At 52.2% G+C, this 16,249-nt stretch overlaps 1 protein-coding gene across 1 annotated transcript; it reads right to left on the reverse strand.

The window, feature by feature from the left end:
• Positions 1-6,124: 6,124 nt before the first annotated feature.
• KRT32 (keratin 32) lies at positions 6,125-12,816 on the reverse strand. The gene is made up of 7 exons (XM_049636042.1): positions 12,390-12,816; positions 11,630-11,712; positions 11,296-11,452; positions 9,850-10,011; positions 9,622-9,747; positions 8,688-8,908; positions 6,125-6,468 (listed from the first exon to the last, which is right to left on the reverse strand). The coding sequence occupies exons 1-7, from the start codon at positions 12,786-12,788 to the stop codon at positions 6,339-6,341; spliced, it is 1,278 nt and encodes a 425-aa protein (XP_049491999.1). The 5' UTR covers positions 12,789-12,816; the 3' UTR covers positions 6,125-6,338.
• Between the last annotated feature and the right edge of the window lie 3,433 nt (positions 12,817-16,249).

Consider the following 16,249-nt stretch of genomic DNA (forward strand, 5'->3'; position numbering starts at 1 on the left):
GAGAGAGACAGAGCATGAGCAGGCGAGGGGCAGAGAGAGGGGGAGACACAGAATCCGAAGTCAGGCTCAGGCTCTGAGCTGTCAGCACAGAGCCCGATGCGGGGCTCGAACTCACAAACTGCGAGATCATGACCTGAGCCGAAGTCGGGCGCTTAACCGACTGAGCCACCCAGGTGCCCCTGTTTTTACTTATTTTTGAGACAGAGAGAGACAGAGCATGAGCAGGGGAGGGACAGAGAGGGGGGGAGACATGGAATCAAAGTGGCATATCTGAAAGAAAGAAAGAAAGAAGAAAGAAAGAAAGAAAGAAGAAAGAAAGAAAAGAAAGAAAAATTTAAGGTAGGCTTTATCATGTTGCATGGATTCAGTGAAGGAAGACAAAGTGCCCAGAGCATCAGAAACGTTCTGACCACAGATATTCCTCCTTCTCCCTCACCCTGCTCATGGCCCAAGGCCACCGGCTAAAAGGAAAGAACCAAAATTAAGGGCCAGGCATGAGAGCAGTTGGGCACCCTGAGGAAACAGAACCCCAAGTGTCCGCTGGGACAGGGTGGCACCCGTGGCCGAGAAGGAAGGAACTCAAGAGCTCTGGGCAGGTGTGTGATGTAGGATGGTCACAAGACACGCATCAGCGTCCTGGAGATGCTACAAACACTGGCCCTCCTCAGCCTCACACGTACCCACAGTCCTTGCTCTCCAGAAGGTTCCAGCACGTGGTGATCTCGCCCTCCAGCCTGGCCTTGACTTCCAGCAGCACCCGATACTGCCGGTTCGGCTGCTCCTCGGCCAGCTGGGCCTCCGCGCTGCCCATCAGTAGCTGGATCACCGCCGGTTCCGGTGGTAACCGGACCCAGGCCTGTCCTGCGAAACCGCCCTTAGGCAGTGGCCGGCCCCATGAGTAGCTCCCCACCCTCAAATCAGAGAGGGCTAAATGCGCTCCTTGCCAGTGCCCTCTGTTGCTAAAAGGGAGGTTTCATGTCATCTCTTTGGAGAAGCTGAGTTCTGTTCCCCGAGCGACCATCTGGCGTCTCCCTAGAGGGGCACGGCCTTGAAGATGCAACAGTCACCTGGAAGAGGTAGAGCTCGGTGAGCGCGGGGGCCTCTGGTCTCAGCGCCGGCGCCCAGAGAGACGGGGCAGTAGAACAGAGGGGTGCCGACGTGTTGGAACTAAAGGAAAATTAGAGTGGCTTCGACCCCTTCCTGCCCCAACCAGAGACCAGAGGGGCTGTGCGCTCCCCGGGGACCCAGAGCAAGTCAGCCACAGGGTCCGGACTGCGGCCTGGCGCTCCTGACTCCAGCACGTTCTCTCCCTCTACACCAAACCTGTCCTGTTAAAAGGCCAAGCGGTAAACATTTTGTGCTTCGCAGGCCATACAGGCTGTTTGCGCTAAACTTGCAGCGCGGGGCAGACGCAGACAGTGTGGCTGTGTCCCGGTGAAAGTGTATTCACCAAAACAGACAGCAGCTGGGTGTGACCTGTGAGCTGCAGCTCGCTAACCCCACTCTACACGACACAACGAATGAGGCCTGAGAATTGGACCCCTCACAGCACGTGGGGAGACCCTTAGCCTGCCCTAGAGCCAAAGCGCTGGGGCAGGGGAAGGGCATTGCCCAGGTGGACTCCAGAAGTGGGCACTGCACCGTCCCCTGCCCCAAGACATTTAGACCGAGACCAGCAGTCCGTCCAGATGCTCTTTAACCTCAGAGCAAAGCAAAAGCGCCCGGGGGGGGGGGGGGGGGGGGGGTGGTTGGTGTGGTGGCCTCGTTACTGCTGCTATTTCTGTTCTTTCTGAAACTTAGGTGTCCAAAGGCTCCAGAAAGTAACTCAGCTGCCGAAGTCACTGGGGGGAAAGTCAGAACGGGGAAGTGGGGGGACTTGTGTGCCAGCCAAAGCAGATTTTCTTTAATTGGCATTAATTGAGCACTTATACTATGCCGGATATCACGATAGTTCAGATGCATTCTGTGCCAGTAACGCAGTGAAGGAGGTAGAATTACCCCCCTTTCCAAAGGGGAGGAGCTTGCAGTTTACAGAGGTTAGGGGACCCGCAGAAATCACACCGCGTGTGGTGGCGGAACTAGGATTCCAGGAGATGTTTTTTGAAGCCGGAGTCACTGATGGTTTCCATAATGGCAAGAGGCTCATCCGGGTATTTGGTTACTTACTTAGGGCTAAGGGGCAGGGACTATTTGGAAATAAATTTGCCTCGACCAGTTGTTCAAAAGGATAGAATGCAAACGATCTTAGGACATTTCTATTTAGCAAAACTGAAATCATCACACTCATGTGCTAAAATTTATGAAACACCAGACGAGAATTGTTTTATTGTTAATGATCTTCCCAGTTACCGCTCAGCATATCCTTTTTTTGATCATACTGGAGAAGTCTTCCCAATATTATAGGGAGGGTGCTAGTCAGTGTCATTCAGTCCACGAGCTGTCCTGGTGACTCTGCCAGTCACTGTGTCCGACTGCTGGGCCTTTCTCTCTGGAAGCCGTCACCCTCTGGCCAAGCTTCCCCGAACCCAGCTCTGCCCTGTGGGCCCTCACTCCCACGCCCAGGAGGAGGCCTTGCCCTTGCACAGTGAGAGACAGACCCAAGGCTGCGCACCAGTCTCCTTAATGCCTCAGGGAAAGTCTCATCTTTGAAACACACGTCCTCTTTCTTTTTCAGTCCCCACTCAGGGAGGATCCTGCTACCTGTGGGAGTTTCTCCCAAACATCAAATATGACAGAGGTTTTATTACTTTACCGTGGTCCTAAGTTTTCCTGTAAAGTGGAGTTAATGAAATCCAAATGCTTTGATATGAGGACAGACTTCCTCTGAGGATCCCCATATGTGTAACACGAGGTCCACTTTCCAGGCGGTCCCAGTGCTGGTGGGCAGAAATATTCCCCAGCGGCTACATCCGTGGCTTCTGCATCCCTCACAAAGTGGAGATGGACCAGGAGGGAGGATAGCTGTCAACCTCTCTAGCTTGGAAGCATCATCCCAACACAGAGGATGGCGACCATCCATGGCCAGCAGAGGGGGCAGCGCTAACTGCGCCTGAGCCTTGGGGCTTGGTATCCTATAAAAAGCTTTAATAGGCATTTGGGTTGTCAGACGGGTCCTGGCAAGTCAGATGACACACAAGGTGGAAAGAGGAACCAGGTTGGATCGGACAGTATGCTCTGAGGGAAAAGGAGCCTGCACAAGTCCCCAAAGGGCCCAGGGGACCTGGACTCCTGGCCTACAACCCCTGTGTCATTGCTCCTGGCCACAGCCTGAGTCTGTCCTCTTATTGAGCCAAAGGCTCCAAGGATAAGGAGATTCTGAATTTGGTGGTTTCCAGGTATTTTTTTAATTGGGAACTACGGTCCTGGGAAGGAGTTTCAGCATCTCAGAGAAAATATCTCTGTTCTTAGGGACAGGAAAGAAGGCAAAAGGAAAAGTATTTATTAGCCTGAAATAATAATAAACTTTCGTGCTTGGAGAAAACATCAGGGAGACCCGCTAGGCTTGGCGTGAGAGCACTTACTTTGATTCCCACCTGTTGGTTGGTGAGTGCATCTTTCCAGCTCTCTGGGCCTTAGACTCCCCATCCATAAATGGGAGAGGCTGGGCGACATCATCTGGAAGGCTCCTTATGATTCTGATAGCTTAGGATAGTGTTGTTGAATAGAACTTTCTGGAATAACGGAAATATTCTACATCTGCACTCTAGTATAGTACCCCTAACCACATGTAGGTACTGAGCACTTGAAATGTGGCTAGTGTATTGAACTGAATTTTTCAATTTTATTTCATTAAAAATTCAATAGCCACATGTAGTCTGTGGCTACCATACCGGACAAGACAGAAGAGGCCTAGGATTTTAGAACCATAGATCTGGTTCTGTTCAGTCTATTGTGTTTATCAAGCTAAGCACATTCTAGACAAATTTGCCTGGGGACTGAAAATTTTTTTTTTAACGTTTATTTATTTTTGAGACAGAGAGAGACAGAGCATGAATGGGGGAGGGTCAGAGAGAGAGGGAGACACAGAATCTGAAACAGGCTCCAGGCTCTGAGCTGTCAGCACAGAGCCCGACGCAGAGCTTGAACCCACGGACCGTGAGATCATGACCTGAGCTGAAGTCGGACGCTTAACCGACCAAGCCACCCAGGCGCCCCGCATGGGGACTGAAATTAAGAGGGATTGCCAGTTTGCACTCAGTTATGAGAATATCCACATGGCCAGAAGCTCCTCTCTCTCGGCATTCCAGATCACCGAAATGCTACCCTCACCTCCCCACTCAGGAACCACAGCTGGCTAAGCAGTGTGTTTGTGTCTCCCATCGGGCTCACAGCCTCGCCTGCCAAGCCTGCATGCCGGATCCTGTCCCGAGAGCCCCAGGCGGCTCCAAGAGCCAATTCACTTCTCATCATTTCTTGGCAAGTCCGGAGGGCAGATCTTTAATAGAAACATCACCTCAGCTCATTAAGGAAGAACAGTGTGTTTAGAGGTTGAGGTTCAGAAAGGTGTACAAGGTTCCTGTTTCTGGCCCTTTCCTCTTAATCCGCCATGGCCAGTCTTGCTAAGTCAGGTCCTCTGCTGAGCCTCTCAGATTGAACCCTGATTTTTTCCTTCCCACTGTCACAGCCTGAGCTGAGGCCCCATTAGCTTCTTCCACATACTAGTTATCAGCTCTGTCCCTGCCCCTCAGCCATCTTTTTTATACTCCTCGGTGAAACTTTCTAAAAGGCCACTCCGGCCATGCCATCCTTGGGCTCAGAACCTACAGCAGCCCTCCCACAGCTTTCCGGATGGAGTCCAGGCTCCATCAGAGATACCTGGGGCCTCCCCGTGGTCTGACACCTTCCTACCACATGAGATTTATTCCCACCAACCTTCCACAGGGACCCGCTGCTCCAGCCGGCAAGGCCACTCAAGGCGTCTGGAGCCAGACCTTGGCTTCCACGCAGGCCCCACGCGGCTCTATCTCTTTTTTGCTCAGTAGACATTCAGGCCCATCTCAAATGCCACCAGCTGCAGGAAGCCTTCCCTGCTCTCTCCAGGCTAGTACTTTGTCCCAGCCTTTGTTAGCATGTGCTCTTTCTAGGTGGCAATTTGCCATGTAGTGGAGTGCTTCGAGTAAGTGCTTCAGGGCACACAGCTGGACCTGGGTCCGAATCTTGGTCCTTGCATGTAACTTTGGGCAACTGACTAACCCATTCTGCACTCCTCGGTTTTCCATTTCTAAAATGGACATGAGGCCTACCTTACACGGTGGTTGTGCAAGCCGCATAGGCCGGTCTATGCGTGCACCATAGATGTGCTCAGGAAGCGGTAGTCATGGTTATTATTATTTACACTGGCCCCAGCTCCGTCGCCAATCATAGGCTTCCGGACAGTGGGGATCACTTGCATTTTTTTTTTGGTAGCCCCTCCCTGCATAGAGCTGTAGTTTGCAAATACGAGGACTCAGAATACGAATTGCTTGATTTATCCCTGGGGCCTAACAGCCTATACTGAGTCCTGGGTCCACTACATACTAGTTGGATGACCTTTGGGCAAGTTTCTTAACCTCTCTGGCTCTCAGCTTCCTCATTTACAAAGGGGAGAAATAATGGTACCTTTTTTCACAAGTTGTTGCAATGTTTAAATGGGGCACTAAGGAAGTATCTGGGGGATGACCCTGGGGGTATCTACATGTAAGTAGGCCATTAGTGAAGACGTTTTGAATGAATGAATGAATGATCCCATTGTAACAGCTGTAATGAGGTGGGGAGGTGGGGTCATAACAGTATTCTTCTCAATTACAGTAGTTTGGCCTAGGTTTCAGGCATAATTATCTCCCTCTTCTCTTTATTCCTTTATGACTTGGCTCTGGACTGATTGCCTGGCTTTAACTGGCTTATGGCATGCGGGCCTTTCTAGCGAATGCCTCCCAAGCCTCCGTGGAAACAGACAGGGCCCAAAAATAAGTATAGAATTTGGCCACTTTCCTCTTGAGCCCAACTGAGTAGAACTGGCTGGTGGATACAGCAGCAAAGGCGACAAATAGAGAAAGATGCGTTTGCAGGGCCACTGGATGAGGCTTTATTCGCCAGTTTACTAAGAGCACGTGCCCTTGAGGCAGCACAGACAACCAGAAACATCAGCCAAGAGAACAGTCTGGCTGTGGAAGTGAGAGGCAGTTTTCCAAGACGTGGGGGCCCGGGGCGCCCCCTGCAGATCCGAGCGTGTAGCACACAGCCCACCTCCCAGCTGGAGGGCTTCCTTGCTGACCACTGAATGGGGGTCAGACTCCACCTGAGGAGGCTCCAGCCTCCCAGCTCCGGTCTGTCCAGGATCCACCGACCCTGAGGGACTTTCAGTAGCGGACCTGAGGACAGGGCACGCAAGGCACACAGACGGTGCGGGGCACACAGATGGTGCGGGGCACGCTGGGGGAAGGTGCACAAGGGGGACAGGAGGGAGTGGAGCACGGGTTACAGGGCAACCTGCGGAAGACAGGCACAGGGGGCAGGATTAGAGAAAAGCCCAAGGCAGCAACGAGTGCGTGGCTCTGCCCCAGATGCCTCGCAAACTCACCCGCTGCTCACCTTCTCCACTCAGCTTCCCTAATCCCACCTCCGTCATCTTTGCCTGTGTAACCCTTAACTGGCCTCCCCAGCCCCACCCTGGCCCCTCCTAACCACTGTCAGCTTCGTGGCCAGAGTGATCTTCCACAGACACAAATATAAGTATGCCACTCCCTGCCTAAAACGTTCGGTGGCTCCCATTTGGGCCAGGATGGAGAGCAGCTTCCTTTAACTCAACTGTCACAACCTCCTTGAAGCCCTCCATGATCTCTCTGTGTCAAATCCCCCAACGGTACCGTGTGTCCCCTCCCAGAGTGATGTGTGATTGTCCTGTTACGGTCTGTCTCCCCATTAAACAGTGAGGTCAGCAGCCGTGTATGCATACACATTCTGCATACCTGGCCTGGAGCAGGCACTTAATAAGAATGTGTTGGATAAGGTGAACTCAGTAATTAAAACAGAAGGAAGACATGGCAAAAGGAGAAAGGATGATCTCAGAGACCAACAGGTGTGGGCTCAAAACCAGAAACCACAGCCTGGACAGTAGATGGGAACCAAACAGCCCAGAAACTGGACAGGGAGCCCAGGGACCACATCCAGCCTGAAATATGTTTTGTGTGGCCAGCACCATATTCTTTTTTCATTTGTTGAAAATATTTAAAAATTTAAAAAAAAAAATTAAGAATTTAACATTTGAAAGACATCTAGATTCCCAGTTTCTCTTGAGCAATCAGAAGATCCAACCATACTGGATGTGCCTCTCACACGGTAGAAACGGTCCTCCTCGGGGGTGGCGCCCTCGCCGGAGTAGACATCGCTCTCTGGTTCCCCAGAGTCCCACCGTGACCCACGTCACACATGTGCCTCAGCACCCTGTTCCTTGAAAAGCATTTGATTTTGCAACCCTTGCCCCAGAGGATGAAACTGAATGACAGACAAGCAAAGCTAAATGTGGACTAAGAAACCGCCTAGAGGGAGCGCCTGGGTGGCTCAGTCAGTTGAGCATCCGACTTCAGCTCAGGTCATGATCTCACAGTTCATGGGTTCAAGCCCCACGTCGGGCTCTGTGCTGACAGGTCAGAGCCTGGAGCCTGCTCGCAATCCTGTGTCTCCCTCTCTCTCTGCCTCTCCCCTGCTCATGCTCTGTCTCTCTCTGTTTCTCAAAACATAAGATAAAATGTTTAAACAAATTTTTTTAAACAAAAACAAACAAAAAAAAGAAACTATCTACAACAGTAATCAGCCCAGTGGGTGTCCATGGACCCGAGGTGTCCTGTGCCCAGGTGACTGCCAGGCCTTGCTGAGTGCCTGCCCCACCCAGATTCCTCCTCTCCCCACTGCTCACATGACCAGGACCTCCTGGACAGTTTCCCTGCCTGGACCCTCTTCCCTCTACTTCCTGCAACCACCTGTGCCGTCTTCCTGAAGAACAGCTTTGAGCTTTCACTGACTCACTCAGGAAACATTTACTAAGCATCTACTACATGCCAGGTGAAGGAGATAAAAATAGTTTCTATGATCTCTGAGTTCTAGATGATTACCATCTCACTGGAGAGATAGGCCGTTAAGCAAACTCTATCATTTCCTCCTCCAAACAAAACAAAACAAAACAAAAATGAGGACATCCCACTGCCTATTAAATAAGGTCCTCCTTCCCCAGCATGGCCTTTATGGTTCCCCATGAATGGGCCCCACTGACCTCTTGTGTCTTCCTTCCTTCCCGCCACAGCCCAATCACGTTAAGCCACCTATTGGTCCTCTCAAGTGCAGAAAAATCTTTCCCCCAAGTATGATCTCCAGTTGCCCGTCTCCCTAACCAGACAGAAACAACCTGAGAGCAGATGCCTTGTCGTCATCTGTCTCCACATCCCTAATGGCACCGGGTACATGGGAAGCCCTTGGAAGGAGTTTGCTGACTTGGGAAGGAGCGCAGTGGCCTCCAGTGGGCCAGGTTTGGGATGATAGCATGAACACCTGCCTGACTTTCTTTGGATCATACCAGCTTCCTAACTGCTTCTTAATCACGACAGGGCTCTATCTCCTGGGTAAGCCCTTATAGCCTTCTCCTATAGCCTCCTATAGCCTTCTCCAAACCCAAGTTTGCACCCATGTGTACAGCCTCAACTGGGCCCACTCACTTGCAGTCCTCGCTCTCCAGCAGGCCCCGGTACGTGTTGATCTCACCCTCCAGCCGGGCCCGCACGTCCAGCAGCACCTGGTACTCCTGGTTCTGCCGCTCCAGGTCAGCCCGGATGTCGGCCAGCTGGGCCTCCACGTTGCTGATCAGGCACTGCATCTGGGCCAGCTGGGAGCTGTAGCGCGCCTCGGTCTCCGCCAGGGTGTTTTCGAGAGAGTCCCTCTATGGCAAAAGGAAAGACACAGTAGCTGAGGAGCAGACCTATCCTCCTGGTTCAGAAAGAACCAAGAAAAACCAGGTCTCTCTTTGGGCTTGGGAATGACCCCTCCCTACCTAAGTCACGGTGGAAACTGAGGCCCAGGAAGGTTGAATGACTTGTTCAAGCTTAAGCAGCTGGCAGGTAACAGACTGGGATGTGAACCCAGGTCCCTGTGACCCTAAACCCCTTATTCCTTCTTCAGCCTCGGTCTGGCTTCAGACTTTGGATCTGAGGTTCCCCAGGCTCCTCCCCGACAGCATCGTCAAGATCTGTGGCCTTCAGCCCTGGCTGTGCTTTGAAGTCACATGAGTGCCTTTAAAAGGTCCTTGTGCCCGGCCCCCACCTCCAAGAGACTCTGATTTCACTCATCCAGAGAGGAACTAAGCATGGGGAGTTTTTAAAACTCCAGTAGGAAGCCTGGGTTTAGAAGGTTCAGACCAAGCAGAGAACACGCCTTCCTGGGGAGTTGTGTTTGACAGTGTCCAGCTAACCCATGTCAGGGTTGAGACAAGCCCCTTTGATCTCTGGGATGGGTCTTGGGAGCAACCTCAGCCTAGGAGAGGTCAGCTGGGCAAACGTCCGTGGTGGCTGAATCGGGGCCCCCTCCCCCCGCCTGGATGCCGGCACCTAAGCGCATTTGCCGCCTGGGATCCAGAGACCACCCAGCAGCACCCACCAGGCTGTGCTGGGCCTGCAGCTCGATCTCCAGCGTGTTGACCGTTCGTCTCAGATCGATGATGTCCGACTGGTAGCTCTGAAGCTGCTCGGAGCTCGTGGCCACCTGCTGGTTGAGCTCCTCCATCTGCAAAGGGGGAGACAGGAGAAGGGCAGGAGAGCCTTCTCAGGGACCCCATTCTTCTTCTCAGGGACCCTAGGGAGGCCGGCCCACCTGCGAGAGGCCCACCTGCATGTTGAACCATTCCTCCACGTCCCTGAGGTTGGTCTCCACCACAGTCTCATACTGACACCGCATCTCCTCCAGCATCCTGTTCAGGTCCACAGGCGGTGCAGCGTCGACCTCGATATTAAGGCGGTCCCCCAGCTGGCACCGGAGGGCACTGACTTCCTGAAAAGGCACGAGTGTGAGGTCACGTGATCCCACTCACCACCCCAGGGAGACACAAAATGGTGGGACGAAAGATGCTAGGATGTCTATGTTACAGGGGCCCTTTGAGGCTTGCCGTCCACTCTGCAGAAGCTCTGTGGTCTTCCAGCTCCGACCAGATGTTCCCATGGTGGCGGCAGCGCTCCATCACACTTCCTGTCACTTTGGCAGAAGCCAAGAGCAATGCCAGGGTTTGTCTGATCTCCTCGGGCCAGAATGGGAAACCCATGCCCCCGTATTCCCAGCCACCCTCCCAGCCTGTGTTCGTCTGGGAGGGGGACAGCAGGAGCCTGGCTTCACTTGGTTCAAGGCCTGAGTGAGAGCAGACGCCTCCCCAGGCTTGGCTGCCAAAGAGAGAAAGTTGTCTCAGAGGCTGCCCGAGTGTGCGATAATGCCTCATTAGTGGCCTCTTGGTGCCGTTCCCAGTTCTCTGATTTAAGTAGGATGAGTCAGGTACCTTAGGGCACCCAGTGAGTACATGGTGACTGATTGTTACTTTGCATTTAAGCCTAAGGAAACCCAGCCAGGTTTCAGAGGCACTTGTTCTTTCAAATCCCCACTCAAGAGGTTGAGAGTCAACGCAGAGAAGGTGGAGGGTGGGGGTGCGTAGCACCAGAGGTCCGGTGGTCTATGCAGCACACAGGTGCCCGGGAGGGAGTGATCTCCCTCCGCGGACGTGCGGGAGATGAAGAGGAAAGTCAGAAAATAAAGTGTCGACCGATAGATTTTGGATTAAGTATATTATATGCAAACAGGAGCAAAGAAGGACAGAATGGGGTAAGAAGAAAGAAAACCACTGCAGTTGACTCTCCCTTGGAAGAGCCCCAGCGGCCGAGCCTTCCGGAGAGGGACAGGCCATTCCATGTGAGTTCTGGAACACAACCCCCTCTGGGCCTCAGGCACCACTCTGCCCCCAGAAAGTGATTCTCATGAGAAAAACACAAGCATCTGGCAGTCACACAAGACCAGGAAATGCAGAAGAGAAGGTTGCTTGCATTTCTGAGCAGGGACCAAGTGACGGGTGTTTCACACCCATGACCTCATGGAATGCTTGCAGTAGCCCCGTGTCATAGTGCTGCTCCGTTTTACAGGTGAGGAGGCTCAGAAAGATTCAGTGAGTTGGGCAAGTCACAGAAACAACACACAGCAAGCCTGGGAATTTCAACCCAAGTCTATCCAACCCAAAACCTCACGTGCTTCCCATTCCGCTTCCCGGGGCCACGTCAGCTTGATTTTAGGGCTCACCTCCTCGTGGTTCTTCTTGAGGCACAGCAGCTCCTCCTTCAGGGACTCCACCTGGGCCTCCAGGTCGGCCTTGCACAGGGTCAGCTCGTCCAGGATCCTGCGCAGGCCGTTGGTGTCGGCCTCCACCAGCTGCCGCATGGCCAGTTCCGTCTCGTACCTGCACAGGGACAGGGTCAGCAGCCGAGGGCTGAAACTGAATACAGCACTCAGGGAAGACCCACAGCTACTGGCACTTTTCCAACCCTCCCTGAAACTCACGGAGAGCTGCCCCCAAAGATGTGCGGGGAGTCAGGGGGGAGGGGGTGGTACCCCACCATCCCCGGACCAGACTCACTTGGTCCTAAAGTCATCGGCGGCCAGCTTGGCGTTATCAATGTGCACGACCATCCTGGCGTTCTCTGCCTTGGTGCACAGAACCTGGGGGCCAAGGCACAAGAGGGGGTGCGTTCAGAATAAGAAGGAAAAAGAGCCCAGAGGAAAAGCTGGCAGCTGAAGGGACTCAGCAGCCTGGTGACCATCCCTTCAGGAGCCCCTCTTCTCTGGGACTCTGGGGAATATTTGGTGAACTGCTAGTCCTCGGAGAACTACGAGGGTTTATATTTGAAGCACCTAGGTTCTTCATAAATCCAAACGCCCCACTTTGGTCGCAGTGAACAATGTGGAAGGAAACAACGTCGTTAAGTCCGAAGTCCTTCGTGGGACAGGCAGATCCTTAACAAGCGCTAACATTGACTAAAAACTCACCGTGTGCCAGAGGCTGTGTTAAACACTTCACGTGCATCAACTCATGGAATCCTCTGGACAGACCCCTTAGGTGCGAACCATTACTGCAACCAGTTTACCGATGAGGACACTGGGGCCTAGGGAAGGGAAGGCCCCCCTCCCAAAGCCACAACGTGGTAGAACTGAGTCTAGATCCCAGACCTCTTTCCATGTTAAGGACTCTAGCTGAACCCTCAAACTGTGAGACAATCCTATGCCCTGGGGAAGTCTCTTTCCCCTGAATGAGGCTTAATAAGCTAATGAGATTCAAATCTGGAGCTCCAGGCCTTCCGGTTGCCTTCCCGGTGAGTCCGTTCACCGCTTGCCCTCACCTTCTGCTGGAGCTCCTCGATGGTCCTGAAATAAGACTGGTAGTCAGGACACAGGGTGGGCACTTGAGACTGGCAGGCCTCTCGGATCCTGGTCTCCAGCTCCGCATTCTCCCGCTCCAGCTGGCGCACCTTCTCCAGGTAGCTGGCCAGGCGGTCGTTCAGGAACTGCATGGTCTCCTTCTCGTTGCCATTGAAGGTCCCTTCACAGTACCAGCTGCAGGTGCCCACGGAACTGGCGATACCACTGGCTGGCCGGCAGCTGCTGGGCCAGCAGGAGCTGGATAGGTAGGTCTTGGAGAGGCAGCTGGCTGGCCGGTAGGTGGTGGGAGTGCAGACAGAAGGCACGTACGTCATGGGCTGGCAGACGTAACCCAGGCACAGCTCGGGCCGGCAGCTCATGCTGCTGGAGCAGACAGAGGGGGGCCGCGGGCAGCTCTTGACGGAAGCTGGTGAGCAGTTGGATACCAAGTCAGGGAGGCCCCTTCGCAGCTACAGCTACCTGGATTGTCAGTGTCCACAGACCCCATCCTGCTCGGGCCTTTTTATACCCCTGGAATGAGGGGGCTCACGCTAGAAAGTCACCATGGGGTGGTGTGGATGTTTATACACAGCCCCAGAGGAAGCTGCTAATTAATTTATAATTTGGTTTCCAATAAGGAGTTCCTTTCCTTGTAAAAGAGGCTAAGCTAGTCATTTGGCTAAAGCAGGACTCTGGGCTCCTGTCATTGATCACCAGGGGAGAGCTTCAGGACACATCTTCAAAGGATCAGCTTTGGGCTTGGGCCCTCATTACCCGGGCGGGGCCACCCGGACACCACAGCACCTGGCCCCGTGCCGCCAATGCCCGCTGCGCCCCCGCCCTCTCGGGCCCTGAGAAAGGGCCGCAGTTCCGTGGGGTAGCTCTTCCTTTTAATGAGAGCATTCCCTGTGGGAAGAGGCCTGCCCCTTAAGGAGGAAATGTGTGGGTGCCAGAAGCTTCACCGATACTGGCAGTGCTATAAATCGAAGGAGCTGGGAAACAGAACCTCAGAGCCTTCTAAACCTGCATCACCGCCCTACCTAGGGGGAGAAGTGATCTCGGGGAGGAGAGATCCAGACAGAACTCGAGACCCAGACAGAAGGGGCATCTTTGCAGCTGGATGCTACTAAGAAAGAGAGACGTGGGGATCCAGCTCTCGGGAAAGTGTCGTGATCATCCCGGTGGGGCAGACGCTCTATCTTGACCATCTCTGGATCCTCCCTTCGTGAATCACCGCCCCCATAGACAGAGATGTCGAGAGTTCATGGCTGTTAAAAGGACAGGGGTGGACAGGCTGGAACAGGCTCTACTTTTGCTTTCTACAGCGCAGGGCTCCCCGCGGGACCTCAGAGATGGGAGGCAGTGTGAATCAGCTCCCTGGAGAAGTGGCACCCTGCAGCCCTGGTGTGAGCTAAGCCAGGGGACTGGAGCAGGCGTCTCCAATTATAGAAGCCTCGGGTATTCCTTAAGAAAGTGACAGGCAAGACCAGTGGTTTCCTGTCCTGCCTGCGATACCCGTGGGCTGACACTTCACGTTTAATCTATGGGTGTTACATGGCCACTTTTTATTCATTAATCCTCTCAATATAACACTGGGGTGTGAGTGCTTGTCTTTTTCTTTCATATATTTCTAGAAGTATTGGCGAAAGGGTAGGGAAGGGAAAATGCCACTCAGCCCTGTTCCCTGAAATCTGTTGCTTGAGAGAAGTCAAGATCGAGAATGCTACATAGAGCCAGTGATCTGGCTGCAATACACACCGATAAATAGGCAAGAACGGCTTCGGTCTATGGGAGGAAAGCAAGAAACAAGGCTGACAATTCGGTTTTAAAAGGTCTTCAAATAAAAGGAAGAATTCTTGAGTTTTTTAAAAAAAAAAAAAGATAGAGATGCTAACCTTCTAATTTGCTGTGTGACCTCGGGAAAATTGCTTTACCTCTCTGGGTTTCCATTTCCTCATGCATATCGAAAGGGTTAGACTAAATCATCTCTCAGTTAGAATTCCTGCACCAACCATCAATTCCAGGTCCTTTGTCTGGATGAGCTATTTAGAGAAGACAGTAGCATCAGATGGGAGGAGGTATGATGGCGATACCAGCCAAATGGAATGAGGCGCATTGGACCAGTCTTCAAAATCATAACTAGCATTTATTGAATCTATGCAAGTACCAGGCACTGTGCTGGGTGCTGGGCATTAATTTGCCCACTTAATCCTCATCCAAAAAAAAAAAACTGTAAAAAATTATTATTGTAATAAAGTATAGCAGTGGCTCTCAAAATGTGGCCTCCAGACCAGCAGCATCAGCATCGCTCAGGAACATGTTAGAAATGCAATTCCTGGGGGCGTCTGGGTGGCTTAGTCAGTTAAGCGTCTGACTCTTGATTTCAGCTCAGGTCACGATCTCACTGTGAGATCGAGCCCCGCATCGGGCTCTGCGCTGACAGAGCTCTCCCTCTGTCTCTGCCCCTCCACTGCTCACACTCTCGCTCGCTCTCTCTCAAAAATAAATAAACATTAAAAAAATAAATAAATAAATAAATAAATAAAGGTAGGTGGGATGCATGCAGGGGTCTGGCCCAAGACTGTCTCCGTTCTTTGAAAAACCAGAATGATTCCAGACAAAAGATTATAAAAGCTGAATTTAGGTAGTTCTACCATCCAACAAGCCAGTTTGGGGGTGCCTGGGTGGCTCAGTCGGTTGGACATCTGACTCAGTTTCAGTCATGATCTCACGGTTCATGGGTTCGAGCCCCACATTGGGCTCTCCTCTGACTGTGCGGAGCCTGCTTGGGATTCTCTCCCTCTGTCTCCCTCTGCCTCTCTCTCTCTCTCTCTCTCTTTCTCTGCCTCTCTCTCTCAAAATAAATACATAAACTTAAAAAAAAAAAGCCAGTTTGCCAACCCGCCCATACACACAGCACTTTCCATCAGCTTTTTAGTGTCATGTCTTCAAATATAAGCGGAAGGATCACCAGACGTTTGAGGGAAGTTTCCAGCATCGCAAAGAGAGACAAAACAAAACAAGCCAACAAACAAATTGCTGAAGAGGAAACTGGGGGAGACTGAAGCAAGGCAGAATTTAAGACAATCTATTAATACATACGTACGTGCGTGTCTGTTTTTTAATAACCTCAGGGATAAAAATGGCAGTCTTGAGACAGTGTTATGGAAGAGGAAGAGAGAACAGCAAAAACATAACTCTTTGAAATTAAAACTGTGGGAACTGAAATTTAAACTTCAGTGCGGGTGTTTGAAATTAAAGGAGAGAGTAAAGCCGGAGCTGAGGACTAGTCAAAAAGTACAGTTCAGGAATCCGCTAGCCCTCAGGGTGACGTCAGAGCTGCCCTGAGCTCCCAACTGCCTTGCCAAAAGGCCCTCCCGCTAATGGAGGAGCCCTCAATCCTGGCTGCACCCCGGAATCACTCGGGGAGCTTTCTAATATCCCAACACCAGGCCATATCCCAGTCCAACTAAGTCAGGATTGCTGGGGGTCAGACCACACATCCCATATGCCCCCCAGGTCATTGCAATGTGCGGCCAAGGTTGAGAATCTCTGACCTAATGGAATCAGCATTATATTCAAAGTTGAAGTAACTAATAATAGGAATAAATAAATAATAGTAAGTGGCAAGGCTACGCAGGATCTGGTTCTCTCCATCTGGAGAGGGGAATTCTGATGGGTTTGGAAGGGGTTTGTACCACAAGGAATGTCCTAAAGAGGACGTGTGGCTGATGGTAAACGGAGTTACCTGGAGCCTGTGCGCTCGAGACGGCGCCCACGCATTGCTTGCTAACTGTGGCTCCCCTACGCCCGACTTTCTTCCGAGTCAGAAAAAATAATA

Source organism: Panthera uncia, chromosome E1 (assembly GCF_023721935.1).
Source record: "Panthera uncia isolate 11264 chromosome E1, Puncia_PCG_1.0, whole genome shotgun sequence".
NCBI classification, from domain to species: domain Eukaryota; kingdom Metazoa; phylum Chordata; class Mammalia; order Carnivora; family Felidae; genus Panthera; species Panthera uncia.

Excerpts from the sequence above, each read along its gene's own strand:
- KRT32 (XM_049636042.1), bottom strand. The coding sequence starts at position 12,788 with ATGAGCTGCCGGCCCGAGCTGTGCCTGGGTTACGTCTGCCAGCCCATG. Across the intron at positions 11,713-12,389 it reads TCGAGGAGCTCCAGCAGAAG|GTTCTGTGCACCAAGGCAGA; the intron begins GTGAGGGCAAGC and ends CTTGGCCCCCAG. Across the intron at positions 9,748-9,849 it reads AGGAATGGTTCAACATGCAG|ATGGAGGAGCTCAACCAGCA; the intron begins GTGGGCCTCTCG and ends CCCCCTTTGCAG.